Raw genomic sequence first — 16,486 nt, 5'->3', positions numbered from 1 at the left:
TGTTAGTGTTCAAAAGCTTGAGAGCACAAGCTGATGAGCACCTCATTGCAACAGCTTTGCAGCTGGTCAAGGACGATTGCCAGGGACAGGGTACCTGTGGTCTAGTGGTATTATCACTAGACTATTAATCCAAGTCCCAGATAATGTTCCAGGGACATAGGTTCGAATCCCACCATGGCAGATAGTGGAATTTGAATTCAATTTAAATAAAAAGACCTGAAATTAAGAATCTACTGATGACCATGAAGCCATTGTCAATTGTCAAAAAATCCCATCTGGTTCACTAATGTCCTTTAGGGAAGAAAATCTGCTATCCTCACCTGGTCTGGTCTACGTGTGACTCCAGACCCACAGCACGTGGTTGGCTCTCAACTGCCCTCTGAAATGGCCTAGCAAGCCATTCAATTGGACCAATCACTACACAGTCTCAAAGAAATTAAACTGGACAGATCACCTGGCATCGACCTAGGCTCCAGAAAAGATAACAGCAGAAACAGCCTTGTCAACTCTGCAAGATCCTCCTAACTAACATCTGGGGGCTAATACCAAAATTGGGAGAGCTGTCTCACAGACTAGTCAAGCAACAGCCTGACATAGTCATGTTCATGGAATCATACCTTACAGACAATATCTCAGACACCACCATCACCATCCCTGGACATGTCCTGTTTCACTGGCAAGACTGACCCAGCAGAGGGGGTGGCACAGTGGTTTACAGTTGGGAGGGAGTTGCTCTGGAAGTCCTCAACATTGACTCTGGACCCCATGAAATCTCGTAGCTTCAGGTTAAACATGAGCAATGAAACCTCCTGCTGATGAATCAGTACTCCTCCATGTTGAACAACACTTGGAGGAAGCACTGAGGATGGCAAGGACACAAAATGTACTCTGGGTGGGGGATTTCAATGTCCACCACCAAGAGTGGCTCAGCAGCAGTACTACTGATACAGCTGGTCAGATCCTAAAGGACATAGCTGCTTGATTAGGTCTGTGGCAGGTGGTGAGGGAACCAACAAGAGGGAAAAACATACTTGACCTCACCCTTCGCAATCTGGATGCATCCATCCATGACAGTATCGGTAAGAGTGACCATTGTACAGTCCTTGTGGAGACAAAGTCCTGCCTTCACATTGAAGTGTTGTGTGGCACTATCACCGTACTAAATGAGACAGACTTCGAACAGATCTAGCAACTTAAGACTGAGGCACTGCGGGCCATCGACAGCAGCAGAACTGTACTCCAGTACAATCTGTAACCTCATAGCCTGGCATAACCCCCACTCAACCATTATCATCAAGCCAGGGGATCAACCCTGGTTCAATGGAGAATGCAGGCAGGCATGCCAGGAATAGTACCAGGCATACCTGAAAATGAGGTGTCAACCTGGTGAAGCCACCAAACAGGACTACTGGTATGCCAAACAACATAAGGAGCAAATGATAGACAGACCTAAGCAATCCCACAACTAACAGATCAGATCTAAGCTCTGTAGTCCTGCCATATCCAGTCATGAATGGTGGTGGACAATTAAACAACTCACTGAAGGGGGAGGCTCCACAAATATGCCCATCCTCAATGATGGAAGAGCCCAGCACATCAGTGCAAAAGATAAGGCTGAATCTTTTACAGCAATCTTCAGCCAAAAGTGCTGAGGGGTGATCTATCACAGCCTTCTCCAATGGCCCTCATCATTATAAACACCAGGCCAATTTGATTCACTACACGTGATATCAAGAAAAGGTTGGAGGCACTGGATAATGAAAGGTTATAGTCCCTGACAATATCCTGGCAAATAGTTCTGAAGACTTGTGCTCCAGAACTTGCTGCTCCCCGAGGCAGTACTGTTACAACACTGGCATCTACCCGACAACGTGGACAGTTGTCCAAGCATGTCCTGTACATAAAAGCAGGACAAATCCAACCCGGCCAATACTGCCCCATCAGTCTCCTCTCGATCATCAGTAAAGTGATGGAAGTGTCATCAATAGTGTTATCAAGCAGCAGCTGCTCAGAAATAACCTGCTCAGTGACGCCCAGTTTGGGTTCCACCAGCGCCATTCAGCTCCTGACCTCATTATAGCCTTGGTTCAAACATGGACAAAAAGAGTTAAATTCCAGAGAAAAAGTGAGAGTGACAGCCCTTGACATAAAGGCTGCATTTAACTGACAGTGGGATCACGGAACCCTAGTAAAACTAGAATCAATGGGTATCAAGGGGGCAAACTTTCCAGTGGTTAGAGTCATACTTGACACATAGGAAGACGGTCGTGGTTGTTGGAGGTCAGTCATCCCAGCTCCAGGACATCTCTGCAGGAGTTCCTCCAGGTAGTGGCTTAGGCCCAACCATCTTCAGCTGCTTCTTCAATGACCTTCCCCTCATCATAAGGTCAGAAGTGGGGATTTTCTCCAATGATTGCACAATGTTCAGCACCATTTACGACTCCTCAGATACTGAAGCAGTCCATGTCCAAATGCATCAAGATCTGAACAATATCCAGGCTTGGGCTGACAAGTGGTAAGTACCATTCATAGAATTTCATAGAATCCCTACAGTGTCGAAAGAGGCCACTTGGGTCAACAGTAACCCTCCGAAGAACATCCCAACCAGACCCATCCCTGTATTTCCCATGGATGATCCACCTACACCTCTGAACACTATGGGCAATTTAGCATGGCCAAACTTGCATGCCTTTGGACTGTGGGAGGAAAACAGAGCACTGCGGAAACAGGGAGACACAGGGAGAACATACAAACTCCACACACACAGTCATGCGAGGGTGGAATCGAACGTGGGTCCCTGATGCTGTGAGGCCGCAGTGCTAACCACTGAGTCACCGTGCTGCCCAAATGCCAGGCTATGACCATCACCAACAAGAAACAATCTAACCACTCCCCCTTGACATTCAATGGTGTTACCATCACTGAATACCCCACTATCAATATCCTAGGAGTTACCATTGACTAGAAATTCAACTGGACTCACCACAAAAATGCAATGGCTACAAGAGCCAGTCACAGGCTGGGAATACTATGGCAAGTAACTCATCTCCTGACTCCCCAAAGCCTGTCCACCATCTACAAAGGCACAAGTCAGGAGTGTGATGGAATACTCCCCACTTGCCTGGATGAGTGAAACCCCAACAACACTCAAGAAACTTGATGCCATCCAGGACAAAGCAGCCCACTTGACTGGCACGACATCCACAAGCATCCACTCCCTCCACCACTGATGCTCAGTAGCAGCAGTGTGTACTATCTACGAGATGCACTGCAGAAATTCACCAAAGACGCTCACGCAGCACCTTGCAAACCCACAACCACTTCTATCTAGAAGGACAAGAGCAGCAGATATATGGGAGGTGATGGTGCAGCGGTTCAAGAAGGCAGCTCACCACCACCTTCACAATGGCAAATAGGGACAGGCAATAACTACTGGCCAGCCAGCAAAGCCCACATCCCACAAAAGAATAAAGAAAAACCTGATCAGCCCCTTGCAGAAGAGGAGCATGCGGTGTTGGCAATCAGTGACTTCATCTAGATTTCATTTGATTTGAATTATTGTTATCACATGAACTGAGATACAGTGAAAAGTATAGTTTTGTACGCTATCCAAACAAATCATAGCTTATATCAGGGTAATAGAACAGAACACAGAATATACTGTTACAGCTACAGAGAAGGTGCAGAAAAAGATCAACTCTAATTTATGAGAGATCCAAGCAAAAGTTTTAATACAGCAGGGAAAAAGATGTTCTTGAATCTGTTGGTACATGTTTTCAAACTATTGTATCTTCTGCCCAACAGAAGAGGCTGGAAGAGGGTATAACTGAAGTTGTGGGGGGGGGGGTCTCTGATTATGTTGGCTGCTTTCCCGAGGCAGTGGGAAGTATAGACACAGTCAATGGATGCAAGGCTGGTTTACGTAATGGACTGGGCTACATTCATAACTCTGTGATTTCTTGTGGTCTTGGGCAGAGCAGTTGTCATACCAAGCTGTAATGCATCCAATAGATGTCCAGGGAGGAGCAGAAGCAGCAGTCAGGTATGGAGGAGGAAATGGCCTTCATTGCCCAGAAGCTGCATCAATGCAGCAAGTCATGTGACCTTCAGACTGGCTCCATGCTCAGGTTGACCATTGCCTTGCAGAGCCAGGCCCATCGGGGTCTGCTGGAGAGGTGCACACACGTGGCACACATTCACCCCAAGTATTACTCTGCAAGATTGAAGGCACAGCGATAGGGGCTGGGGAACCTGACAAGGCAGTACCTGTAGCGATCCAGCCGGAAGAGGAACCATACGCAGACCCTCACAAGTCTCTGCTCAGGACAATGCGGAGGTGGCCATGTCCTCCATTTCCACCCTGCCTGTGTCCCTCCAACTCTTTGAAATTCACACCATTGAGGGTCAAATTTCATCTGGCCAAAAGACCCTCTGCATCTGACCCATCCAAGCTGCCCTATGGTCTCCCGAACAAACCTCCAGTGTGAACTTCTGAGCAGGATCCCCCTATCCCAGCAGTGGAACCAGGGAGAACATGAAGAGATAGTGAGAGGGAGAGGAAGAAGAAAGCATATTTCGGGCACCTTTGTGGCAGAGTTGACAATATTGTATTTACTTTGCTTTTTATTTTAAATTGGCACTCCTTTCACCTCACATCTGGTTGTTTAGCAATCTGTGTAGCCCTGAATGTCATTGTTCTAGCAGGCCACATATGATTTACCATGGATTGATGTCTATGTTGTGAGCCTACTGCATCATCTGGAAGCAAGGAACAAGGCATATAGAGGGCAATGTGTCCCGTTGACACTTTTGGCCCTCATCCTACAATATTCCTACTCTTTCTTGGCCTCTGTTTCCAAAAGTGTTCTTGTGAGTGATTTGGTCAGCAATGTCTATAACAGCAAGGTGCAAAACAAACAGGGGACAATGCAGTAGAATTGTCAGAGATTAGGGACTCCAGAGGTCTGTGTCCACTACAGTACATGGGTCTGTGTGCAATGTTCTTTCCCTCTTAAAGACATTCCACACCCTCCAGCCCCTCACAGTGTCCTGACCACAAGCGAATGCTTGACCATGACCAATCCCCAGACATGTATGAGGCTGCCCTTGATGTACTGTGCTGGCACTCTCTGGTTATTGGATGCTTCCACGGACTTTGATGAGGACTACATCGCTCAGACTTTGAGACACGGTTTCCTGCATGCTGCAGATGCTGTGTGTTTGCCATGTAAGTTTCTGGCACATTGAGCAAATGTGAGACTGATGTAGAACATCGCCATGCAACAAGACATCCACCTTCTTGACTGAAGATTGCTGACCAACAAGGCAGGCTGCCTGATGTGTGAATGCACTAATTAGCATGGTAAGGTAAGACAGGGCAAGGCATGGATGTCATGAGTGTGCACGTAGACACTAAAGGAGCTAGTACCAAGACAGTAGCCCTGAGATGCACCCTGGTCCAATTTGTGTATGCAAAGTGTGTCTGCAGCAAGCCTTTCATTGCTAGCTGCCTGTGCACCTTGCAATGTAAGTCTGTACTTCCAGAGCACTCTGCCAGTGAATTTGAAAGGTGCAATGATGGTCATGAGCAGTTGGTGAATGCTGGATGCCATTGCCCATGGATGATGATTGCATGTAGCTGGTGCCTGTGGATCCAGCCCTGAGATGCTGTTTGCTCCTAAGCAATAGGGAGGCTGTTCGCAGTGAGCTGAATTCACTAAGTACCCATGCTGATTTTTCTCAACATCTTGTTTGTTTGGTAAGATAGGAAGCTGAATATTAATAAGGTAATTTGTGCCATTTATGAGGCACTTAACTAGCAATAATCCCACTTAATTGGTCACTGGCCTTTGCTGCTGAGTGAGAAACACACAATGCTGCTTATGAAAAGCATAAAAGATGGAGTGAGATGCTCTAGATGCTAAGTTTAGCCTTGCTGGACTTCTCATCCAATTCTGCCACAAATCTCACCACAGTCCATGTCACTCAGGCCTCTATAAGATTCCACCCATTGACCTCCAAATTGTGTGATACAGGCTTACTGGGAACAGCTGCTGTGCCGGAAAATACATGTTCAAGGCTTACCAGATATTTATACCAGACCAACAGCTGCAGCAATCCGTTTGGGCCTCCAGGCAACTTGTTAGTAAACATGGGTTTTAAACTTCATCAGGCAGGTTGTGGACAAGCAGGGAAAAGATCAGAAGGAAGCGGGAGTGTGGTGGTCAATTGTGAGTGTGAGGTGGATGGGGGAAAGAGAGATAGGCAGTGATTGGGAATGAGACAGTGATAATGCCTGTGATGGAACGTAACGGCTGCCAATGGTGCATGGCCCATACTTCAATTTGATTCTATATCAATTGTTGAACTCCCGGATCATTGGTTAAGTCACAAATAGATATGATTTTCCAAACCACAACTGGTTCAGGTTCAGAAGAATCACAACAGTTCAGTTTTAGAAAGAATCTTTATGGCATGCAGCTCCATATTTGCACAAGCAAAAGAATTGACGTTTTTGGTGTTTGATACCTCATAACAACTCAGATGCCCCTTTTTGGTGTCTGCATCAAGATGACTAGCAGGAGAAATTTGCTCCTGAACCCCACATCCTGCTCTATATCTGACTGCAAGATCCATTTTTAAAGCAAAATTTAGCTCAAAAGAATACTAGAGCAAGGGACCCTCTATTTTGCAGTGACCACTCCTTCCTGACCTACTACTGTCCCTTTAAAGCTGCAAGAGATCTGACTGGCCTTCTAGCTTCAAGAACTTGCCTGCTTTCCTTAATTGAATGGTGAGCCCATCTCCAAGTCAGTAAAGGGGATGTTGCTGTGAAATCAGGCTCAGTGACTGTGCCCCCCCAAGAAGCAGGTTTCTGGAATCAAAAACAATCCCAACCTCAGTTTTCTCCCTGGAGGGAAAATCCTCTCCAAGATATCTGACAATACTGTCTCGTTTTGCTGAATTACAAAACAAGAATTCCATGTGGATATATACATAGCTGCACTGTTCATTGAGAGCCTTAATTAGCTGCCTTTTTAACAGAAATGCATGAAAATATTGGTAAATATCACATGAATATCAAGCAGTTGATCTGTGGTACAGAATTGTTTTGAAATATCTAGTTTCAGACAATCTGTTTTCATTTATTCAATTTACATGGAGGACAATGTTTTAAAAATATGCAGCTTAATTTTATAAAATCACAATAGTCTCACAAACCTGAAGATGAGATCTAACTATTGATTTTCCTTTTGTAAATTCGAAGTTCTTCCTCATAAAAAGATACAGCAAGGCACAAGCTTCACTTTGAGTTGAACTTGACCTGTGGTTGCAACATTTTAGGATTTCATAGCAGAGCATTCCACAGAGATCCGCACGACCTTGAAAGAAAGCTGAAGGGAACTGGCAAGAAGTAGAAGATAGGAAATCTTTTAGTCCTGCACAACTGATGCTGAATAACATCATATATTTTCAAAATTAACAGGATACTTCAACCATGCCACTAGAACAGTTCTGACATTGCATAAAGTTTGATCTATGACACGTATTAAGATCACTAGCATTGCTACAAATCGACCATAAATGAGGTCCTAGATTCAAAATATCCCAAAAAGTACTACAATGTAATCCAATTCAAATTGTTTAAGGGTCTCAGAGTTGCAGACTGAGAGTTTATATCCAGTGTGCACAGTTAGTACAAGAACAAAACTTCAAGTATTTTAAGCAATTTGAAGGTGGTTTAGAAAGAACGAGTGAGTGAGCAGATGCAGTACAATGTGGATAAGTGTGAAGTCTCCCACTTAATTTGAAAAACAGAAAAGTTGATAGGTTAGGAAACATTGATGTGCAAAGGGACCTACGTGTCATTTGTACACCAGTCATTGAAAGCAAGCATGCAGCTGTAGCATGCAGTTAGGTAGGTAAATAGTATGGTGGCCTTCATTGTAAGAGGGTGTGTGTACAAGAGCAAGGAAGTCTTAATGCAGTGTGAGACCACACCTGGTGTAGCGTATGCAGTTTTCGTCTCCTTATACACAAGAAAGATGTAATTGCATTATAAGCAGTCAGAGAAGATTCACTGAACTGCCTTCTTGGAATGAAAGGGTTAATTACAAGGACCTGGCGGGATGCTTCTTAGGATATTAAAAGAAGTGGCTACAGAAATAATGGATGCGCTGGTAGTAATCTTCCAGGAATCTTTAGATTCTGGAAAAGTCTGAGAAGATTGGAAAATTGACACTAACATTTTTATTTGGAAAGGGCAGGAAACAAAAAAGAGGTAATCTCGGCCAGTTAGCTTAATATCTGTTAAGGGGAAAATGTAACAGTTGGTTAGAAAGAGTGTAACAGTAGAGCATTTAGAAATACAGCAAACTTTGTTTTATCCAGCACTCTCTGAACTGGCACTCTCGATAAACCAGCAAAAATTATATATCTGAAACATTGGAAGTTTGCTGTATTATCATGATCTCTGTGATGTCTGAGTAGTCAGTTGAGGGTGCGAGGGAGAAGGCTCTCTGCCAGTAAGTTTTATTTAAGGCAAAGTACATTATTATTTAAGTCATTTGTGCTGAAAATAAAGTATAACAGTGATGTGCATCTCCCTGCATTATTATTATTTAGTGTGTGTGTTTTTACATTGATTATATGGACTTCTTGATCAACCAAAACATTTGATCAACCAGTATACTCCTGGTCTCATAGGTGCCAGTTAATAACAAGTTTGCTGCATAAAACATGATTAAGCAGCGTACTGTGAGGTTTAGAAGAACAGAAGGTGATCTTATTGAAATATGGGAACTGGGCAGGGTAGAAAGAGGTGGAGGGGCACAGTTTAAAAATTAGAAGTCTCTCATTTAAAACTGTGACAGTTACTTTTTTTCTGTCAGAAGACCATCTGTCAGTGGAATTTTTTTTTAACAGAGCAGAGAAAGCTGGTTTGGTGAATACAATCAACACGGAATTAGGTAGGCATTTTTGATCAATAAGGAAGTTCATGATTATTGGGGACAAACAGGAAAGTAGTGCTGAGGCCACATATGATGATTCTTGATCTTAATGAATGGCAGTGCAGGGGGTTCAGTGGCCAAATAGCTTTTGCCCGCTTCCAATTCCTGTGTTATGGTGTTTTGTTAGGAGTTGTTTTTAAATAGTTCTAGTAGATCTCTGTGAAATTTATCTTGGCAAGCTGAGGAAATAACATTTATATAAGGTGGCATTGTGCTAAAGACTGTAAAATGTTCTAGCAGAACCACTGGTTTACAGTTATTAAAACATTTTGAAGTCATTTGTGAGATGTAGTCATTGCTGGTTAGCTAAGCATCATCAGACATTCTTAACTGCCCTGGAGAAGGTGGTACTGAGCTGCCTTCATGTACATTTGAAATCCATAGGTTTAGCTAGACCCATAATGCTGTTGGAGATGGAGTCCAGCACTTTGAACCAGCCAAAATTGTTGAAATTGTTGCATGGTATTTTGGGATTTTTGTTGAAATTTTCATGTTAGTAAAATGAACAGAGTAATAAAATTCAATGTACACTGCATATATGTATATAATTTAGATTTTACATTTTTTCATGTCTGGAAATAAAACAAGATGGTAGGCAAGCTGTACCATTGGTCAAAGATTGGTTCTGGAGTTAGGGATATCGGATTTGTGAGCATTAGAATTTGACAACGCTTGGATTAGGGCAAATGTTGACAGTCTCTCCAGCTGGAAATGTGATCAAAATTATCATCAAACCAAGAGATTGCTGAAGCAGAACACAAAATGTACTCTGCACATTACAGCATCATTTTTATTATTTATTCTCATTGCTATATTGTCAGGTGTGAAAAATTATTATGATTCACCCATTGGGTGCACACAGTAATGCAGAATATTTAACACTACTTATTGCACCTTGGAAACAAATAGTCGAAGAGCTGCAAACACATGTTTCAGAGCGGCTGATGATTGATTAACTTGCAGGAACAGCAAATAGGTATCAAAAACTCTCTTCATTGTGGAATTCTGTCCATCATCCTGTAGCAATTGTTTCTGCAAAGTCAGATTTAAAGAAGATTACTTGCCATGTATTAATAAAAATCACAAGTTTTGTGGACTACCCTCTCTAGTCTCAGACTGATTCAAACTGGACATTCTAGGTTCCGATTTTCATTCCTGGAAGAGCGGGAGGACTTAGGAGAACTCCCAGTTCCATGAATCTGACCTTTACAAATGGCTACCTTCATTCCCAATTTTCAGACTGAGCCAAGGTTGGGGGCTAGATTGGAAGTTGGACTGGCTGACCCTCAAGAAGAACAGAGGAAACTGTTTGCAGTCCAAGGTGAGCTGGGTGGAAAGCCTGCCTGGGGTCATCAGCTCTGTGCCCAAAAGTTAAAATAAAAGAATAAAACATAAGAAATTCCTCCTGCCGTCATCCCTCTCACCCTTCCCTTACCCCATGCACTCCCTATGCCTGTACCAACGTCTATACATCCCCAATAGCTCCTCATTCCACCCATAACACTCTACATCCTCTACCCATCCCCCACAGTCCCTTACCAACCCTATACAAACTTAGCATCAACTCACGCCAACCGATGGCTCCACCCACCTACCATGCCAAGTCATTTAATATCCACTAGTTCCCCATGTACAACAATAAAGCTCTATTATTTACATTTCTATATTGTTAACTGTCTTGAGTAAATCAGTCTAATTCATAAAAAAGACATTTTGATGGTTCCTGGCAGATTTGAAACTTACTGAATATCTTGATACTTCTTCATAGATTTCTCCAAGAAATTTCTGCACCTTTTAAGTGCAATCTTCTGTCGTGTTAAGAAGCGTAAAGAGTACCTGATGACCCCATTAAAGAGTACCTTCACCCCTCCTTAAAGACACCTCAGGACCATATCGAAAGGGACATATTACAACTCAAAGAACTACTTTGGCTACTCAAACAAATCATAAAACTTCAGGAGTCTTAGCAGTTCTAGTGTCTACACTCTGGGTTTCATGCCACAGGGAAGCCAAATTTCATGTCAGTGCAGGCAGCTGGTGATTTAAATGACTACTGGCTCAGTAAAGTAGACATGACCACAAACCTGGCATGACCCTGCTCTTGCTCCTACTGGAATCGGATATACCATGTTTAGGACCAGGTCTTGCTATTTCAGGTCACTTCAACCATTTTCACCAGAATGGAGAACATTTCCATTTTGTTGAAAATTACGGCCTTAGAAGAGAAATCTCCAGCACTTCTTTACTATTTAAAAAAAAATATGTTACCCAACATTTAAACTTACACGATGTATTTTCTATCTAATTGCATCATCAAATATTTTAATATCATTATAAAGTAAAAACCAACTATTGTCACTGTCAGGCAACAGTTCATAGGTATTTGTGTAAGCTACAATGAAGTGTCACATTTTAGTACGAATGTGAGACTATAATATTACAATTTGTATAAAAGAATATTCAGGATAATCTAAAATTTCAGTCTCAAAGTCATTCATTAATGTACTTTACCTGAAAAAGAAAAATCAATGTCCTCATAACTACCTGATGGGCCTGAGTAAAAAGACAGATGATCTCAAGCACTGTAATGCCAACTTCTGTTGCGATATTTGCTTCTACATCTACAAGCAGCAAGGTATCCATCTCAGTTGGAGAACCATCTGAATGAATGCAATGTCAAAAGCAGTCAGTTATTAAGCCAAAACGAGATAGTACTAAGTTAGTATCAATTTTTATTCGGAAAGATGTACATTTATATGAAACTTGTTTGTGAAAACTACTGGACAGGAGCACATGTCAAACACAGGCCAAAAATAGTATTTTGATGAATTTTAACCTATTTTCTTGCTCACCATTGCTCCACACTAGAAATGTAGGCTCAAAACTATGAAGTGAATTTGGAATAACCAGGTGTAGAGCTGGATGAACACAGCAGGCCAAGCAGCATCATAGGAGCAGGAAGGCTGACGTTTCGGGCTTAGACCCTTCTTCAGAAAATTTGGATATAAGTCTAAAAATTCATCTGCCTACTGCACTTCACATACAATTATTTGATAATAAAATCTTATCAAAAACACCACCTACTGAGAATTTATATACATCAGCTAGAATCCATTTACGTGCTTCACGACTAATTTTTAAATAAGGCAATATAGCTGAGTCCAGGAACATAAGAGATTGCTATCTTTCTGATCAGTGCCAAAAATTACAATCTCTCAAGTGCTCAGTCATTAAAATATCTATCCAATTCTCTATTCACTACTTCTCTGGGAGTTTATCCCTCAGTTACATCATCCTCTGCTTAACTTATATTTTCACTCTCCTAAGATTCAGCTGGTTTTAAAGCTTGTGGCAATTTTTAACAGGTTGTTAGGTTTTGTTCAATTCTGGTTGCCACATTACAAGAAGGATTTGGAGGCTTTGGAGAGGGTGCAGAGGAGGTTTACCAGGATGCTGCCTGGATTAGAGGGTATGAGCTATGAGGAGAGGCGAGAAAAGTTTAGGTTGTTTTCTCTGGAGCAGTAGAGGCTGAGGGGAGACAAGATAGAAGTCTATAAAATGATGAGATGCATAAATAGGGTTGACAGAATAATTTTCCCAGAGCTGAAATGTCTAAAACTATGGAGTGTGCATTTTTAAGATGAGATGGGGAAAATTCAAAGGAGATGTGAGGGGCAAGTTTTTTTATGCAGAGAGCTGTAGGAGTCTGGAACATGCTGCCAGGGGGTGGTGGTGGAGGCAGACACAATAGGGGCATTAAAGAGACTTTTAGATAAGCCCATGAATATGCAAGGAATAGAGGGTTATGGACCAAGGGCAGACAGAAGGGATTAGTTTAATTTGGCATCATGTTCGGCACAACATGTTGGGCTGAAGGGCCTGTTTCCTATACAGTTCTATGTTCTATGCACCATGTTTCAGAAGGTGTGTGTGCATGTGTCATCTGTTCTCCAACAGATGCCTTCATCACGCACTTCAGAAACTTTCCCTTTCACACATCAACTTTTCGGAATTTTTTTTGCTTTCCGAAGTACATTAGAATCTTTTTCTTTTGAACATACCTTCAGCTATCTCCCAAATACCTCCTCCTTGAGACTTGCAGTGTGTTACATGATTAACAATGATACTGACAGGACTGTATACAACCAATGTAACAAGTAAAACTGCTGCAACCAGCTTAAGCTGATCAGTTCAGCATAGAGAATGCTAGAGTTACTTGTTATCACCATCAATCATTAATCCTGGTTTATGAAGTATATTGGGATGTTTTACAACTTTACAAGCTATGTATAATTTCAAGTTGTGGATTTTATAAGCTGTTGGGTGATTTTGCTAACACTTTATGAATGTATCTAAAGATTAATTCAACACGATTTCGATTATATTGAAAGGATGCACAAAGTAATATATTATTTGCAAAAAGAATGAATACTCAATGTTGAATTTTTTTTGAACATACTGGACATTATGTTGGAAGCATCCATCATTTGCAACAGTTTGGGGTTTGAAAGTGCATTCTTTCCACGTATTATAGGCATTGTCTGGGACTTTCCATGTCTATGTCCGTCATGGCCTGAATGTATCCTGACAAATAAAAAGGCAAAATATAAAGTACAAAAACTTCAGTTTTTAAACTTTCTACTATTATACTGAGTTATTTATATTCATGTACATAAAATTAAAACAGTTGCTAAAGTTAAAACTTCACTACTTTAGGAAAAAAACATTATTTCCTCCTATTTATATATTTCAACTAAACTTTGAATTTTCTGCAAGCACACTGACACAATTGCTTGAAATACAGGGTGACAAATATATCATCATGTTCTATAGTAAAGATGAATGTTAATTTGAGTGATTGTGTTATTCAGAGCACTGATTGTAATTGATTGAAATTGAGACTTGTAATGTGTTACATGATTAAACATGAAATTGAGAAGACTGAATACATACCGATGTAAAAAATACAACTGCTGCAACCAACTTAAGGTAATCTTTTTAGGATAAAACATGCTAAAGGTACATATTATCACCATCAATAGGTAACAGACACATTAGGAATGATTTCTTTTAACAGACACTCATAGCGCCACCTCAAGTCAATTGTATCACTTGTTTAATTAGCTGATATGACTCCAATGATAGGTCAATAAAATGCATTGGACATTATTTATTTGAACTTGTTGATAGGAGTTACCATTGAGAGAGAAGACCAGTACTTTGATGAGTAGGGTTAGACCCTTTCAGAGTTCCATTCCCCTGGCTGGCTTGCGCGAGTTTGGCTGCAGCAGCTAATTTTCTGTTTCAAATAAACACAAGGTAACGATGAATACAGCTGTACGTAGTAAAGTAGAAAAAAAAATCAAAGTGCACAACAGCTTTGAACACGGAGGCAGGTTGTGAAAATCTTATAGCTTCAGAAATCAGCTGCCTTTATTCTAAATGTTAACAAGAATTTTAAAAAAAACACGAAATGAACATCAGGACAGTTATCATGTGATAGAAACACACTGAGAATATGTTTTGTATTGAAACAAAGCTTCAAGTTTCATTATAACATATCATTAAAAGTGTATTCTTTTCTACACTCCTGACATGGCCGTAACAGATCAAGCAGTATATACATGTGTAGAACAGAGACAAACTAGCTTAGCCATCCATCACTAGATCTGGTTGACCATACTAAGCATCATAATGTATCAATCTTGTCAGCCAAAATCTTCTATTATTCCAGGATTAATCTGGACACCAAAAGATACCTCCTCATTTCTGTTCTTTACTATTAACCATCTCCCTTAATACTGTACACCATTCCTTCTGTCTGTGCCTCCAAAATCAAATACAAAAAGCTCACAGGATTGTGTTTCATTAAGAAAGTTCCTTCCAAACATGGTCTATATAGCAGGAGTGGACCTTTTGGCCGTTTGAGCCTGCTTTGCCATTCAATATGATCATGGGTGATCATCCAACTTAAAAACCCTGTTCCTGCTTTCTCCACATACTCTTCAATTCTGTTAGCCCTAAGAACTATATCTAACACCTCCTTGAAAACACTCTTTGTTTTATTCATTCATGGGATTGGCTGGGACATTATTTATTGTCCATTCCTAATTGCCCTTGAAGCCTTCTTTAGCCTTGTAGTCCATTTGATGTAGGTTCACACACAATACTGCTAGGGAGGGATTTCTAGGATTTTGACTCAGCATCAGTAAAAGAACAGCAGTATATTTCAAATCGGGGTAGTAAATGGTTTGGAATGGAACTTGCTGGTATTGGTGTTTCCATGGATCTGTTGTCCTTCTGGAGTAGTGATCATGGGTATGGATGGCACTGTCTATGGAGCTGGGGTGAATTCCTGCGGTGTGTCTTAGCCATTGTACACACTGCTGTGACTGAGCCTTGGTGGTAGAGGGAATGAATGTTTGAGGATGTGATTTCAATCAAGTGGGCTGCTTTGTTTTGGATGGCGTCAAGATTTTGGACTGTTATTTGAGCTGCACTCATCCAGGCAAGTGGGGAGTATGCCATCACACTCCTGACTTGTGCCTTGTAGATGGTGTTCAGGCTTTGGGGAGTCAGGAGATGAATTATTCACTGCAGTATTCCCAGTCTCTGATCTGCTTTTGCAGCCAAAACCAGTTGGCTAGTTGGGTTCGGTTTCTGGCCAATGGTAATCCATAGGTCCTTTACAAGCCCTGTCCAACTTTACCTCTTAAGATTTACTCTTCAGTAACCTAGGAATTACTGATGCTACTTGCAAAATCCATCTGGCAGAGGCTAATTAAGAAACTCAGAACAGGATTCTATTGGCTAAGTTATGCATTGAATTAACTCTTGGTCCATACATGGAGCCAAAAATAAGTGATTCAAAAGATACAAATTCTGAAATCATCTGACAATTCCTCAAGTTAAAACTTCTCATTCTTGTTTCTAAAGTTCCCTAGGGCCTACCTTCTCCCTACCAGCTCATTCTCTATCCCAACAACTCTAAGATCTCTGCACGCTTCTAAATCTGGCCAATGCTGCATTCCCAATGTTAATTGTTCCACTACTGGCACCGTCCCTTGGCCTAAGTCCTGGAATTACTTCACTAAACTTATCCATCTTGCTACCTCTCTTTCCTCCTTTGACCCTTCAAGCCTACCGTTCTCCTAAAATATTTGATCATCAGTTCTAATCTCCTCATTTGGTTTAAGTGTAAGATTTTATTTGATCATGAATCTGTGAAATGCCTTGGAACATTTTATTACATTGAGGTACTATATAAAGGCAGATTTTAGTTGTTCTCCTTCAAACTCTTAGTATTGCAAAGATCATTACCTTGCCACATGTCTCTTTCCTAGAAATCTGAAATGTTGAATACAAACTCTGAAAGGAAACATAGAAAAAGCAGAAATTGTCACTGCACTTGATGTTATGTAAATTAATTGCCTAATGTTTTCATTTGTAATTTCTTTTGGAAACCAAGTGTTAGG

The 16,486-nt window shown here is 41.3% G+C and overlaps 1 protein-coding gene across 10 annotated transcripts in view; it reads right to left on the bottom strand.

The window, feature by feature from the left end:
* Positions 1-16,486, bottom strand: part of dock10 (dedicator of cytokinesis 10) — a 332,745-nt gene that overhangs the window by 64,865 nt on the left and 251,394 nt on the right. For all 10 annotated transcript variants that reach the window (XM_048604383.1, XM_048604388.1, XM_048604384.1 and 7 more), the window contains exons 37-42: positions 16,332-16,379; positions 14,209-14,310; positions 13,471-13,595; positions 11,556-11,671; positions 9,906-10,043; positions 7,222-7,404 (exon numbers count right to left, since the gene is read on the bottom strand). In XM_048604383.1, coding sequence (XP_048460340.1) covers positions 7,222-7,404; positions 9,906-10,043; positions 11,556-11,671; positions 13,471-13,595; positions 14,209-14,310; positions 16,332-16,379 — 712 coding nt within the window. The remainder of the gene's footprint in view (positions 1-7,221; positions 7,405-9,905; positions 10,044-11,555; positions 11,672-13,470; positions 13,596-14,208; positions 14,311-16,331; positions 16,380-16,486) is intronic.

Source organism: Rhincodon typus, chromosome 13 (assembly GCF_021869965.1).
Source record: "Rhincodon typus isolate 14 chromosome 13, sRhiTyp1.1, whole genome shotgun sequence".
Classification (NCBI taxonomy): Eukaryota; Metazoa; Chordata; class Chondrichthyes; order Orectolobiformes; family Rhincodontidae; genus Rhincodon; species Rhincodon typus.
The sequence above is the reverse complement of the archived record's forward strand: the minus strand, read 5'-3'. Positions and strand labels throughout refer to the sequence as shown.